Raw genomic sequence first — 14,744 nt, forward strand, 5'->3', positions numbered from 1 at the left:
AAGCTGCACCAAACAGGCACATACACCACAATAGTTTAATTTTTCATAAATTATTTTTAGTTGAGTTTTTTTTTTTTTTGTCTTTATTGATTTATTTATTATTTATTTATTTTATTTTTTAAATACATCAAGATTAGATATATCTAAAAATTAAAAATTTTAACTAAAATATAAAAAAAAATATTAAAAATAAACAAAAAATCAAACAATAATGCATACAGATTTTTGTTTGAATTTTTATTTATTTATAGCATTTTTTTAATAGTTTAGTTAATTTATTTTACTTTTTAAATGCATCTTGATTATGTGCATCAAAAGAGTATAAGAAATTGATTAAAATATTAAAAAAATACTAAAAATTAAAGATAAAATCATCTAAAAGTAATTTTTGAAAAATCAAACCAAACATATAGTAATAGGAATGGCAACGAGACGGGGCGGGGCGGGGCCGGGGATCACCCTCCCCGTCCCCGATCCCCGAAGACCAGAAAATCCCCGTCTCCGCCCCCGATCCCCGACGGGGACACCATCAACCCCCCCGCCCCCGCTCCCTAACAGGGATCGGGTTTCCCCGACCCCGAAAAATCCCCGACCTGTTTTTGTTTTTGTTTTTGTTTTTAATTTTGTTCAACATAGAAACACAACAAATTTTTTTTTTTAAATCTGTTTCTTCATGATCATCAACAATCATCATCAACTTAAAAATAAAAAACTTAAAAAAAAATAATCTGAAACACAAACACACACACAAACATAACTATCATCATCTTCATCATCAACAACTTGAAAAATAAATAAATAAATAAACAGATCTGAGTGATGATGAACTGGTGATCAACAACAATTTGAAAAAAAAAAACAAAAAACAGATCTGAGTGATGAAGTGGTGCTGCGACGGAGGAGGGAGTGCTTAAGCCGTATGCCGTCGTCTAGGTCAAACACCGGAGCTGCGACGGAGGCCGGATAGAAGTGGTGCTGCGACGGAGGAGGGAGTGATGTTGAAATCTGCGGCGGAGGACGGGCAGAGGCTGTGTTGTTCAAATCTGCTGCAGAGGATGTGGTGGTGGAGGATCGACGGACTGAGGCCGAACAGAGCCGCCGTGGCCATTCTTAGGGCTGTGATTGTGGGGGTTCTGCGAGGAGAGAGAGGAGCCGCCGTGAGTGAGGGAGAGAGAGACGATGGCGATGTGATCCGTGGAGGAGGAGGAGAGATGTGAGGAATGGAGAGGGAGAGAGAGAGAATAGATCTACTTTATGAGAGAGAGTAGATGGAGATGAAATCAAAAAAAAGTCTAAATGAATAAATATGTATCTAAATGAATAAAAGATAGGATGACTGGGGATATATAATATATATAATATATATATATCATTCGGGGAGACCAACGGGGCTGGGAACGTGTGTCCCCGTCCCCGGCCCGAATATCATCGGGGATTTTTTTTTTATCACCATCCCCGGCCCGTCGGGGGTATTTTTCGGGGAATAACCATTATATTCGGGATCGGGGGGTCGGGTCCCCATCGGGCTGGTTTCAGATTGCCATCCCTACTTAGGTCTAGTTTGGGAAGACTAAATAAGTGTACTTTTTGACTTTTTATGAAATATGGGTTGGGTTTGAGTTGGATTTGAAGTGATGTGTTAGATAGGTGATGTGACTTAAATAAGATGATGTGACTTAAATAAGATAGCGACTTTTTGACTTTTTGTCTTTTTTCAATAATGCCAAACTTGGCCTTAAATTTTTAGAAACAGTTGTAGAAGTTTTATAAACCTTATTTTAACCAAGGACAAAAGTGTCACATCAACTAAAAAATAAATAAAAATAAATAAATAACGGTAAATTGCGCTTTGCCTTTTCATATTTGATCACTTTTCTACTTTGATCATTTAAGTTTGTTTTTTTCTGTTTTGATCCATCATATTTCAAACTTTTTCCACTTTACTTCTAAAGTTAATTTCTGTTTAATATTAGGTAAAAAAATATCACAACTACTGTCACATAATATAAAAATACATTATTATATTAAAATTTAAATTTATATTAGAAGTGTGAATCATATATAATAAAATATTTGTATATCATATAAATGTTAGTGTGTTATTTTCTATCTAATTTTTAATAGAAATTACCTTCATGAGTAAAATGAAAAAAAAATAAAATTAAAACATGAAAAACCAAAATGAGAAAAAATATATTAAAAAAGCCAAAGTTAAAAAGTGATTAAGGCCTCGTGTAACGCCCCTAAAATATAATACAACAATCCATTCCATAAGATCTATGAATATAATAAAATGATCTACTTCATTCAACAGACTTTCTATTACAAAAGGGAATTACATGCATTATATATTCATTTTGAATCTACAACATGTAGTTCAAATTAACAATAATAAAATAAATGCCCTACGGACTTACATCTTTCCAAGATATCACTTTGTTACAATAAAAGAAAGAGTCCTAAGCTCTATACAAGTTAAACCATGGCTTGAATAAACATTTAAGCACGAATATAACAAAAATGGAGCCTTCAGCCCTCAATCCTCCCAAGCTATGTCCTTTGAGGTATCATGTCACCAGTACTTGAACGTGTTTTCCCAAGTAGGGTGAGCCAAAATCCATAGAGATAAACTAACACAGTATATGAGGTTTAACTAAGATATAAGTGTCAAATAAATGTTTCATAATCATGATCAACTAACATTCTTTCCTTAACCATTTAATATAGATGACCATATCTCAATCCATTCTCATTCATTCATTTCAGGTTAATCCATTAACCAAGTTCATTATTATCTAATCAACCAGGATGAGACTACAACTTAATGGTTCACAATTCAATTCATTCACCACTCCAACACTTTTATTTTTCCATTTTACGGAACTCTCATCCAAAGGAACTTGCACTTATATATATACAAGATTTCGGGACTTTCACCCTAGACACACCGGCCAACTTAATTTTAAATGGAGTCCATCCCCTATTTCCTCCCAAACAATAGAGTACATCCATTTTCCTCTCCCAAACAATTATATATATACAATGTATTAAAATATTGTCATATACAATGATCATCCACAACACATATTCAATGTCTCAATCATATCGTCATATTCAATGACATAATTTAAATGATAGGTTTCAATTTACCTAATCCTCATGCAATTTCTATAATAATCATAGCTATCTTCCATCAATAGCCCAAAACAGATATTTCTAGACAGATACACAATCTTTTAAACAGATAATTTATTAAATTTTCATAGGTGAGTGATTTAACAAATCGAACTACACCATTCATTCACATATCCTTTCAATTTCACATTTTCCATATCAATTTTATTATTTATACAATTTGGTTATCCAACTCAAATTAGGAAAAATTTCTCCCTTTTTCAAATATCAGCCCAAAGGCTAAATTTTACCATTTTAACACTAAAGAATCTCATATACAAGTCCCATAGTCATTTTGTAAGAACAACATGAAAAATCCCTTTTTCAATTTTAAATCAAACTCTAACTTTATTCAAATCCTCCCAAATCCTACCATTTATACAAAACAACAAATACCTAGGTTAAAAACCATATTAAGATGTAGAATGTCCTTACCTAAAAAAAAGAAGGTTAGCCAAGCAAGGATGGAACTTCAAAAGTGACGAAACCAACTTTTACTCGGATCAAAGTGAAGAGCTTGAGGAGTTCTACTTCTTTAATGAAGGCACAAGGGTGTAGAGATCCAAGGATCTAGGTCAAGATATAGAGAGAAGGTGAATTTTAGAGAGAAAGACTCTCAACTTTAGGGTTTTGGGTGAAAAGATATGAAAAAGTGATGTAAAAAGTGTTTTTCGCAATCTGATATATGTGAAGTCCGCTCGAGCAGAGAGTTAGACGCTCGAGCATCAGATACAAACTTTTGTTTCGCTCGAGCGCAAGAAGAGGCCCGCTTGAGCGCAAAATACACACCTTCAGAACTTTTGTAGATGACAAACCAACCGCTCGAGCTCAAGAAAGGATGCTTGAGCGCCTACCCGCTCGAGCGTAGGAAATACCGCTCGAGCGTAAAAGACACTCCTCCAGCACTTTTGCAGACGTGCAAAGTACTGAAGGCTTGCAACTCTTGCTCGAACGCAAGAAAGTCCGCTCAAGCGGAGGACCAAAATTTACATATCCCGCTTGAGCACGAGAATGGACGCTTGAGCGGAAGACCAAAAATTTGGGCAATACAAAGTTTGAAAACTAAGTAACCAACCTGTTCCAAATACACCCAAAGACCAATTTCAAAGGTATACAAGGGATGAAAGAGATAAACAACAACACAAAGACATTAAACCCGTGTTTGGAACATCACAAGAGTCGGGTCAAAATCTGGATCGCTATACCTCGTTTGGGAACAGGTTTTTTTAATAACTTTTTGGCTTTTTAGCTAAAATGTGATGTAAAAAAAGCTAGTATGTTGGGGATGACTTTTTAATTTTTTACTAAAAGATGTGCAAAAAATAGAGAGGAAAGAGAATCTTTGACTTTTTAATATAGGTTATTGACTTTTTAATTTTTTCAATGACTTTTTAATTTTTTGGCTAAAAAAACCACTTGCTAAACGAGGCCTAAATATAAACTGATAGAGTGTAATTTATCCATAAATAATATATGTTGCATGCCGAAATTAATATCACCTCATTACTCGTGGCATTCTTCTTGTTGTTTGGATGATTTGGGAAAAAGAGAATGTACATTTGATTGCAGAGAATCAGGATAGAGCCATTAAAATATAACCAAAAAAAAAACCCTTAAATACCAAACATAAGTAAATAAGGCCATCTCCAACACTATATTAAATTCATCATCAAATTCAAATTTACTGAAAAAGTCCTTGTTTTTGTACTCCAATGGTTTTATCAAACATGTATCACATTGAGAATATAGCAAATGTTTTACCAAATTGAGGATTTGGGCCACCTTTCACCATTTTGCTATACATGACCATTGAGGATGAGACCCATCGGATGACCGGTCGGACGTTCGGCCAAATGTCCCCCTGGTCATCCTCTTGCGTGAACAATTTCACAAAAATAGGTAGCAGAGGGTGTTGGAAGAATGGTTTGTGCAACCATGACTTTTGACTAACTTTGAGCCTTAATTCAGATGGGCTCTGGACACCAATTGAGGTGTATCGGGGTGGAAATGCATTTTTTACCGGGTGGTGATTTACTTCGTATATTCGGTTGTTCAAACCATTTTCCGAGTGAATACGGAATTGACTCCGAAAGAGACTGGCAACACGATAGTTGAACGAATTCAAATTCAATTTGTCTTTGGTCTCGTCTACAAACTCTGAAGTGTTCTAATGGAAATTCAATTATATGAAACAACAATAGATTGTAATAAAAGATTTCACATTACCTAGAGCTGATGAGGGAATTTACACTAAAATTAAAAGTGATAGGTGAGAGATTTTGTGACAAAAATCCAAAACCAAAGTGGGGATTTTTTGAAAGCTTATAGTCCAGTAAGTGAACAATCTTGTGTTGTTATCACCATAAAGATCTGCGCTCACCTGAAATCATATTCATTCTACAATCAGACTCCAATTCAATTGTGGAACAAAAAATGCAATCAAATCAAAAGAATGCATTTTTCATTTTAAAGTGGTGAGTAAATTCAGAATTTCAGTTAGAAAAATACACCTATCAACCAGCTTCAATGTTGTTGAGATCTTCACCAAAAGAACCACCCAATATCCAAATTTGAGACAAGCTGAGCTCATTAGGCTGTTGTATTTTGGGTTCCCACAGATTTAAAGATGCTTTTGCTCCATAGTACTTGTCTCCTTTAATATAAGCAATTGCATGCTGATTATCCCCCAAATTAACCAAAAAAACAAAAAAATATTACTTCAAATAAATCAACATTACCAAATCAAGACAAATGTCAGTTCTAAAATTGTTTGGTTTTGTTTTTTTTTTTTTTTTTTTTTTGTGTGTGTGTATGTGTGGTGGTGGTGGTAAGGATTAGGTTTCTTTTCATTGATTTACCTGATGACCACTTTGGTTGATGAGGTCAGGATCTGCAGATCTAGACAGAGGGATGTGTCTATGTTGCTTCTTTCCATATCTTTTCACTGAGCTTGCTCTTAGCCCTCATTCCTCTTTGTTCTTTTAATGGGTATAGTGTCCTCAGGGCATCTACAATTCAATTGTTGTTTTTTTTTTTTTTTTTGTTTTGCACTGACTGGTCGATCGGTGGTTTATGAAAACTCAAATTTCTCCGTTGAAGCAGGCGATATCAAACGGAATTTTTACTCAAATTTGGTGAAAAAAGTAATGCGCCATTAGAGACGCCCTCAGGGTAAATTATATTCATACCTCTTGAGTTTGTATTTAATACTAATTTTATCCTCACATTTGAAAACTATGTCTTCCTCCCTAAGGTTTGTAATCTTATTACAAATTGCCCCCTAAATCACTGATGTCATGCCTTACAATTTTCTAAATAACCATCTTGTTATTTTTCTTACTATTTCGTCTTCCTAGGGTAAATTACACTCACACCTCCTAAGGTTTGAGTTTAATACACCTTCTAAGGTTTGAGTTTAATACATATCACCCCTGACGTTTGAGAAATTACACTAACTTTTGTCATTGTAATTATTTAGACGAAATGAAAACATTAAACTCATGCACTCTTTATTTTTTTTTTCTTTCTTTCTTCTTTTCTTTGCTATTTTTTTTTTCTCAATATAATTTCATCTGTTTTTCTATTAGGAATTGTTGTTTTTTATATAAGTAGAAGGGTTTATGAAATGAGACTATTAACCATAGGGGTGGAAATATAATTTTCAGAACGTCAGAGGTGGGATATAATTGGACCAAACCTCAGGAGGTGTTAGTGTAATTTACCCTTCTTCCTATCATTATGACTATGTTTTACCACTTTCTATCATTAAATTATACTTGAATATATTCTTATTGAGTGATGATATATAAACATAAATTTTATATTGAATTTTTAAACACAATAATATAGCTTAATGGGCACTTTAAAACAAAACACTAATAAACATGATTTATATTTTTTAGGTGTATCTAAAAATAAAAAATAAAAAATTACTTGCAATATCAAAAAAATTCAATAATTTAAAAAAAAAAAAACACGAAAAATGAAAAAAAAAAAAAACTCAATTTTTGTGTGAGTTAAACTAAAGAATATGATTGTTATTTCTTTTAAAATGACACGAACAAAATATCTATATTATTTTTTTATTTTATATATATAAGACTAAGAGGCAAATATATTATCTTAATCTAAAAGTAGATAAATATAATTTTTCAACTATGAAAAAAAAAATCTATATTAAATAGAAATCTGAGATAGTGTCAATCTAATTTATCCAATAAATAAATAAAAAGGTAAATTACAAATACATCCCCTGAGGTTTGATTAAAATATAAATCACCCCATGTAGTTTTGGAAATTACATTCCACCCCTAAGGTTTTGAATTTCATAACAAATTATCCATTTTATTAATAAATTATCAAGTTAATTAACAATTTTTAATGATTTTATAAATATGTTTCAATTAATAATTTAGGTAATTTTATTATTGTATATGAGAGTAATTATGAATTTCTTTTTTTAGTTAATTCTACTAAATAAATTTTTTTAATAAAAAGATATTTATAATTTCTCAAATTATAAAAAATAATTTATATTTTAAATAAATCTTAAGAAATGTATTTATAATTTACCTTAAATAAAATACTTAACACATAAAAGAAACATTTTTAGCCTATCACTGCACCACCCAACACACCCAGAATGACAGAGACTAAAAGCAAAAAAAAGAAAAAGAAAAATGCTTCGCACCCCCAGTATTGGAGACCCCCAGTGACTCCCAGCTGAAGTGACACGTCACGTGATTGTCACGTGACGTTAAGACCCAAACACATCTTCACATTTCATTTTGAAATCTCCCTTCCTCAAACACGTATGTCTTTGCTCTAACGATAACCACTCCGACGCCTGACCCCTACTCCGACGCTGGCGACCACTTATTCCCTTCACTCCGACACAGCTCGTTCCCTTCACTCGCGAATCTCTCTGTCTCTCTTTCCCTCTCATCACAATTAAGAGGTAAATTTATTTGGGTATATATATATATATATATATATATCTGTAGCCCCGACTCCCTCTATGTATATCTGCGTAAATCACTCTTTGGAAGTGGATTGAATACTGAATACTTGAATTTGGATTGAATACTGAATACTTTGAATTTGAATTGAATACTGAAAAATTAAATTTGAATTTGGCCTTTTGATTTTCTCTGTCATGCTATCTGATCTTGGGGATTGAATTTGGTCTTTTCATTTGGGAATTGTGGCCTTTTCATTTGGAGTCTTATATTGCCATAAACCTGTTCGATGAAAATTCCTCAACGAAATGTTAAACCTGTTCATAATCAGTTTTATAACGCTTCATGATAGTGATTTATAAACCAGCTTTATGACAGTGATGTATATCTGTGATTTACGCAGGTTACCTGTTTATAAGTTGAATATGGAATAATACTGAATACTTTATAAAGTTGATTTACGCATGTTAAACCTGTTCATAAATAGTGATTCACGCAGGTGTCATAAAGTTGTAACATACTTGAATGTAGAATTTAGAATAAGCTGTCATAAAGCTGTAACAACGAAATTTGGAAAAAGCTACTATCCTTGATTTGAAATTATGAAAACCTGTTCATAAACCTGTTCATAATGTATGAAACCTGTATCTATGAAACATAATCTTGGAAACCTGTCTATCCAAGATTATGACAGGATAGACATAATTTCATAAACCTGTCTATCCCAATCTTGGAAACTTGTTCATAATTTCATAAACCTGTTCATAATCTATGAAACCTGTATCTATGAAACAGGTTTTCCCATTACATGAAAAGGTAAATAATGAAAACCTGTATCTATCTATCTATTTATCTTCTAAAATGAAACAGGTTTTACTTGATCATTTTGAAGACTAATGTGTCCAGATTTTTTATGAACACCCTGTCTCTGTCCCTTGTCCAGATTTTTTATGAAACAGGTTTTACAGGTTTTATTTGATCATTTTTATGAACACCCTATCCCTTGTTGGCTGAAATCCCGATCCTCAACTAAGTCACTGCTTGAGGGGCTAGTGTCATGACAGTTGGTCAATGTAGACTGAGAAATAACACTTCTATCTGAATGAGTGCTATTAGCATCCAATGATTGAATAAAGTCACAAGCACCCTGTCCTTGTAAGAATTTAAATAGCATTATGAAGCACGAATAGCTTTTAAAGATTTATTTATCCAACGAGATAAATTTCAAAAATGCAAAAATAAATGAGTAGTTAATATCACAAACCAATTCTATGGTTCCACGTACAGTTATTGTCCCATTGCTTAAAATGACACTTTTGTCCCCATAAGCCATCACCACACCTCTTTTTAACTTCTAATTCCATACTGTTACTGCCCATATTCTACCCAACTTATAGATTTTAGCTTAAATAAAGCAAAATCTAACTGTTTGTTACAGCTTTATGACACCAACTACAACTTCTAACAGCTTTTTTGGAGGGTAAATAAGCTAATTTTTAGAATCACCTCCAAGGGTGATTCTGATTCTGAGCTTGTGAAGAAGGTAGTGCATCTTGAAACCCATCACTCGAACTCCATCTCTCAACAGCAGCAGCGTAACAATCTGAGAATGGCAGCTCCACCTCTCTGTGAACTATTTTTTATTAACTTTAGGACTAGTACTATGATAAATGTGTTCCTTTGATTGGATGAAGTGTGCCTGGTTTGAAACTTTCTTGTTGGTTTTTATTTTTAATGTGCTTCATAATGAATATATGCAAGTGCTGTCATGTTAATATTTGTCCATTTTTGCAGATGTCAAGTTCAAGTGTCAGTAGCAGTAGCTCAGATTGGTTAACATACGTCAACAGAAATTGTCGTACATGTAATAAAAAGGCTACCATTTTAATATCACAAACCGATCGAAATAAAAACAAGTTATTCTACTCTTGTAATAATTGTGGTTTTATTGGATGGTGTTTACCTACGAATCCAGAATATAGAGGTCATCAAATTCCAAGAGACGAAGTGCTAACTGTCAGCGAACAAGTTATGACCGAACAACTTCGAGCTATGACCGAACAACAAATAGAGATGACGGAACAACTTCGAATTCAAAATGCAAAGATGCAAAAGTTGATATGTATATTGTCCGTGTTGCTTGTAATTGGTGTCTTTAAACTTATGAATATATAATAACATATATATACATATATGTAAGTTAGAAGTAGAAGTAGATGTCAATGTATGAGTTCAAGTGAATACTTTTGCGATGTTTTCGAGGAAGTTATGTTTTGTTGTGTATTGAAACCTAATTATTGTACCTCTTTTGTGGTGAATGGAATGGAAAATGACTTGTTCAAACTTGTATACTTTCTTCAATACTCATTGAATCGACTTTGTTAAATACAGAAAACTGTTGAATACAAGGTAACTATTGTTGAATACAGGGAAACTATTGAATATACATGATTGAATACAGCGAAACTATTTAATAAACATTGTTGAATACAGGGAAACCATTGAATATACATTGTTAAATATAGAGAAATTATTGAATATACATTGTTCATCACAGGAAAACTATTGAATACACATGGTTGAATACATGAAAACTGTTCAATAAACATTGTTCAATACAAAGAACTGCTAAATAAACATTGTTCATTACTAAATATTGCAACATCTTCATTACATAGCAAATAATAATAATAATAACATAACTTCATTAATAATTAGTACACCACATGTTTTACAAATCCACATGTTGAATGTCAATAACAAAGTTGTAACATAAGCTACAATCTCAAAAACAAAGTTTGAAACTCAGATTAATAGACTACATAATTTCCAACCTCAAAAACAAATAGTTGGAATAAATAGAAACTAGTCAAACAAGTCTGTAATATCCAAGCTTCCCGGTGTGCATGCATGAGAAGCTGATGGGGTTAGAGATGCAGAACCATAAATTTGAGTTGGAGCACTCATCAAACTTCCCTGTGTGCCACTTATGAAGTCCGATGGAGTAAGAGGCGTGCCTCCAACACCATGGGCCACATATGACAATTCATTGCAAAAAGTACATGTTAGAATAATACACTTTGTAAAAGTACATGAAGTCCTCTTTCGAATACACTTTGTAAAAGTACATGAAGGCCTCTTTGGAACACGTACCGGTACATACATACTATTTTGTGTGCCAACCATATAAGGATAATACGGTGTTTGGGCTTGAGCTTGAGCTTGAGCTTCAGCTTCAAATCGAAGCAACTTAGCAGCTTGTATGTTTTGAAGAATAATTAAAGATTGAAATTTATGAATTGCTTTTACATACTTGAATAGAGTTTGTAAAAAAAAAAATTTGAATACACATTTTACCTTTGCTTTTGTTTGTTTTTTTGCCGTTGCCTTGAACCGATTAACAATTTGATCTACTTTGGCAACCTTTCGTTTCGTAACTGGACGACCTCTTCGCCGAGCAACCAAAGGTATAATCACCTTCCTACTAGTACCTCCTTGTGTAGAACCGGTGTGAATCGGACTTTTTGTGGAACATGGTAAATTACTCCCATCACCAGATTCTTCTTTCATGACTCTCTCCTTGATTTCATCCAACCCAAGGTCTATAATTCTAGTTTTGCCTTCAGAGTTACCAACAAGTTGTACAATGGCAATCAAATTTTTGTTTATCCTCTCATAGGTACTTGCATTGAAATCATTCCCAAAGCCGGTGTATGTGGTTTCGATGTATGCATATTCTCTATCCATATCTTTTCTCCACCAGGGCAAAATGTATTTACTTGGCACTTCATTTATGCATATTCTGACAAGCACAGCGAGTGAGTGAGCACACATAATGCCTCTAAACTCAAACAACCAACACATGCATTGAACTTCACATTCAGTTGAATTAAAATAGATAACAAAGTCCACATGTTTCATCTTCTCACAAACTACCATCGTTTCTTGGACATTATATGTAGAAATTGATCCCTCCTCTTTCACAATCACCGCCTGACAGTAAACTAATCTCTTTAACTCTCTTTGAACTTCTTTGAATTTGGCATTGGTGTAGGCTTGCTGAAATTGCTTCTCAAAACCATATATAGTTAGCCAATCAAACTATTTGTGTCGAGACTTGAAGTCTGCTTTCTTCTCTTTCTCTACCTTATTTCTCAAGGCATTGTCATATTGTTCAACGAATTGCTTCAATGTAGTTTTTGGATTTACATATCCATCAAAATACGCATTCATACTTTCACTTCATTGTGTAGTTGACATGCTAGCCCAAAAAATGTCTTTAACATAGATAGGTACCCATCGATTCCGCTCATCATATAGTAACCCCAACCACTCATTATCATAAAGATTGAATGTTGCAAGCATCTCTTTCCATTTACTCTCAAATTCAGCTCTTGTCAAACAGTCATAAACTGCATTTTGCATAGCCAACTTTATGGCTTCATACTGAGCATATCCTTTTAACTTCTCCAGAATTTTCTTCATAATATGCCATAAGCACCACCGATGTCGAGCTTGTGGAAACACAATTTCTATAGCATTTTGCATAGCTCTACACTGATTAGTTATGATAGTTTTTGGCGGATGATTTGACATGCAACTTAACCATGACTTGAATAGCCAAACAAATGTGTTAGTGTCTTCACTAGACAACAATCCACAACCAAGCAAAATGGACTGTCCATGGTGATTAACTCCGACAAATGGAGCAAATGGCATGTCATATTTATTCGTCAAATAAGTTGTGTCAAATGAAATGACATTTCCAAATGCTTCACAAGTCGCCCGACTCCTTGCATCAGCCTAAAACAAGTTTTTAATGTGAAACTCCTCATCAACATCAATCACATAAAAGAATCTCTCACTATGTGCTTGCATCCTCATAAAATAACTTCGAAGTGATTCGGCATCACCTTCCCCAAGCCTCAACCTTCTAGCTCTCTCAATGTAATTTCTTGCATCTCGTTCGTCAAATGTCAATGACTCGTATCCCCCCGCTTCAACAACCATTGAATGAAAGTTCCTAGACACCCCAATCCCTTCTTGATCATTAATTTCTAATCTTCTCTTCACAGGAGTAAGAATTTTCTTATTCATTGCAAAATGACGTGAGTCGATGGGAATCAAATCATGATTACGCTCAAGGTTAACTGTGGTTAGTTTATATCTCCCATCCTTTTGTACACTACCTCGTACCCTTGCTGTGCAACCAATTTTTGTGGACAAACATGGCATTAGAGGGTTGACTTCTGATTTCTTTTTTCTCTGCCCCGCTCGAGAACATTCAATTGCAAAGTTTAGCAATTGCCCATCATCTCCAAAATGTTGTGCTCTATGAGCTATAGAAAATCCAACATGCTTAGCATATTTGCCATAAAATGTGTACACCTCTTCCCTTGAGCTAAAACACATACCATTTTTAGGTTCTTTAACGTCTTCGCCCTTATTTATTAAAGGATTCTCACCAACATTTGAATCAACCTTCATTCTTCCGCTTTGCGTACTGAAATAACAATTAAACAAATATCAGTTCCCTAACAATGCCCAAACAAAAATACTGTTTACAGATTATGGCACTAAACTTCATATTTCAGATTTTATATAAACTCCATTCAGAATGATCACTGTGAACCAAATTTCATATTTCACATTACTTATATATATATATATATATGGAACTAAACTTCACAAAATGGCAAATTACTTATCCTTTCAGATTACAGATTATAGATTACAAAATGATAGATTATAGATTATATAACACTGCCCAAATAGCTACAAATTACTCATATTCAGATTATAGATTTGTTGGCTTTTTGGCTTTTCGAAGGGTATGTTTGTAAATGTGAGCGTGCCAGCAAGGATCAATCAGTCCTTACAGAAATTGTGATTGCCAACCAATTATCAGACGATTGTGTTTTAGTTCTTTTTCAGCCTCAATGAAGAGGACTTTTACTGGTGGCTTGACTTAGGAGAAATTAAGAGAAATAACAGTAATATGAAGAACAATTGAAGTATTTCATAAAAAATGAACACTTACAATGGTCCAAACTCAGCCTCGGAGAGGTTTACAACAGCAATCTACTTGAATCTACTTGAAGCTACTCCTATGAATCGAAGTGCAGTGCGGGTATTTAAAGTGCAGGTATTTAAAGACTGGAAATATAAAAAACTGGAAAAGAAAATATATGAAGTAAATGACTGATTTGTATGATCTGAGTTCGGTCCCTTTTTCTGGGGGCTGCCCTGCTATTTATATTCGTTAGTGATGACCTTCGAACTGCACTTCGAACCGTCGAACTGCTCCTCCATGATCGCTGATCATGCTTCCTTACAAGTAGCTCCATTACGCCATTACTGGCAGTTGAGCTTCCCTCTTGTATTTGAATTTGAATATGAGTAACCGTTGAAGATATGTCATCTTGCATTCCGTTATTGATCTAGTGTTACTCAGATCATGTGAGGATCAATATTTATTGCCACGTGTACGATCAGGATTAAAGGCTTGAGTAACCTTCCTTTATTACCCTTATTCTGCCACGTGTCGAACTGTAACTGGCTTTTACAAAATATGTAGCCAACATTACCCCCCGCACTAATATACCCAATACT

The 14,744-nt window shown here is 33.9% G+C and overlaps 2 protein-coding genes across 2 annotated transcripts; both read right to left on the minus strand.

Moving 5' to 3' along the window:
• Positions 1-5,687: 5,687 nt before the first annotated feature.
• Positions 5,688-12,680, minus strand: LOC145819956 (protein FAR1-RELATED SEQUENCE 6-like). Its single transcript, XM_082914034.1, has 3 exons — positions 12,429-12,680; positions 11,514-12,200; positions 5,688-5,849 (listed from the first exon to the last, which is right to left on the minus strand). The coding sequence occupies exons 1-3, from the start codon at positions 12,678-12,680 to the stop codon at positions 5,688-5,690; spliced, it is 1,101 nt and encodes a 366-aa protein (XP_082770160.1).
• Positions 12,681-12,935: 255 nt separating this feature from the next.
• LOC145819958 (protein FAR1-RELATED SEQUENCE 5-like) lies at positions 12,936-13,619 on the minus strand. Its single transcript, XM_082914045.1, has one exon. The coding sequence runs from the start codon at positions 13,617-13,619 to the stop codon at positions 12,936-12,938; it is 684 nt and encodes a 227-aa protein (XP_082770171.1).
• Between the last annotated feature and the right edge of the window lie 1,125 nt (positions 13,620-14,744).

The sequence above is a fragment of the Camellia sinensis genome, chromosome 1 (genome assembly GCF_055761805.1).
Source record: "Camellia sinensis isolate YWXY chromosome 1, ASM5576180v1, whole genome shotgun sequence".
Taxonomy (NCBI): domain Eukaryota; kingdom Viridiplantae; phylum Streptophyta; class Magnoliopsida; order Ericales; family Theaceae; genus Camellia; species Camellia sinensis.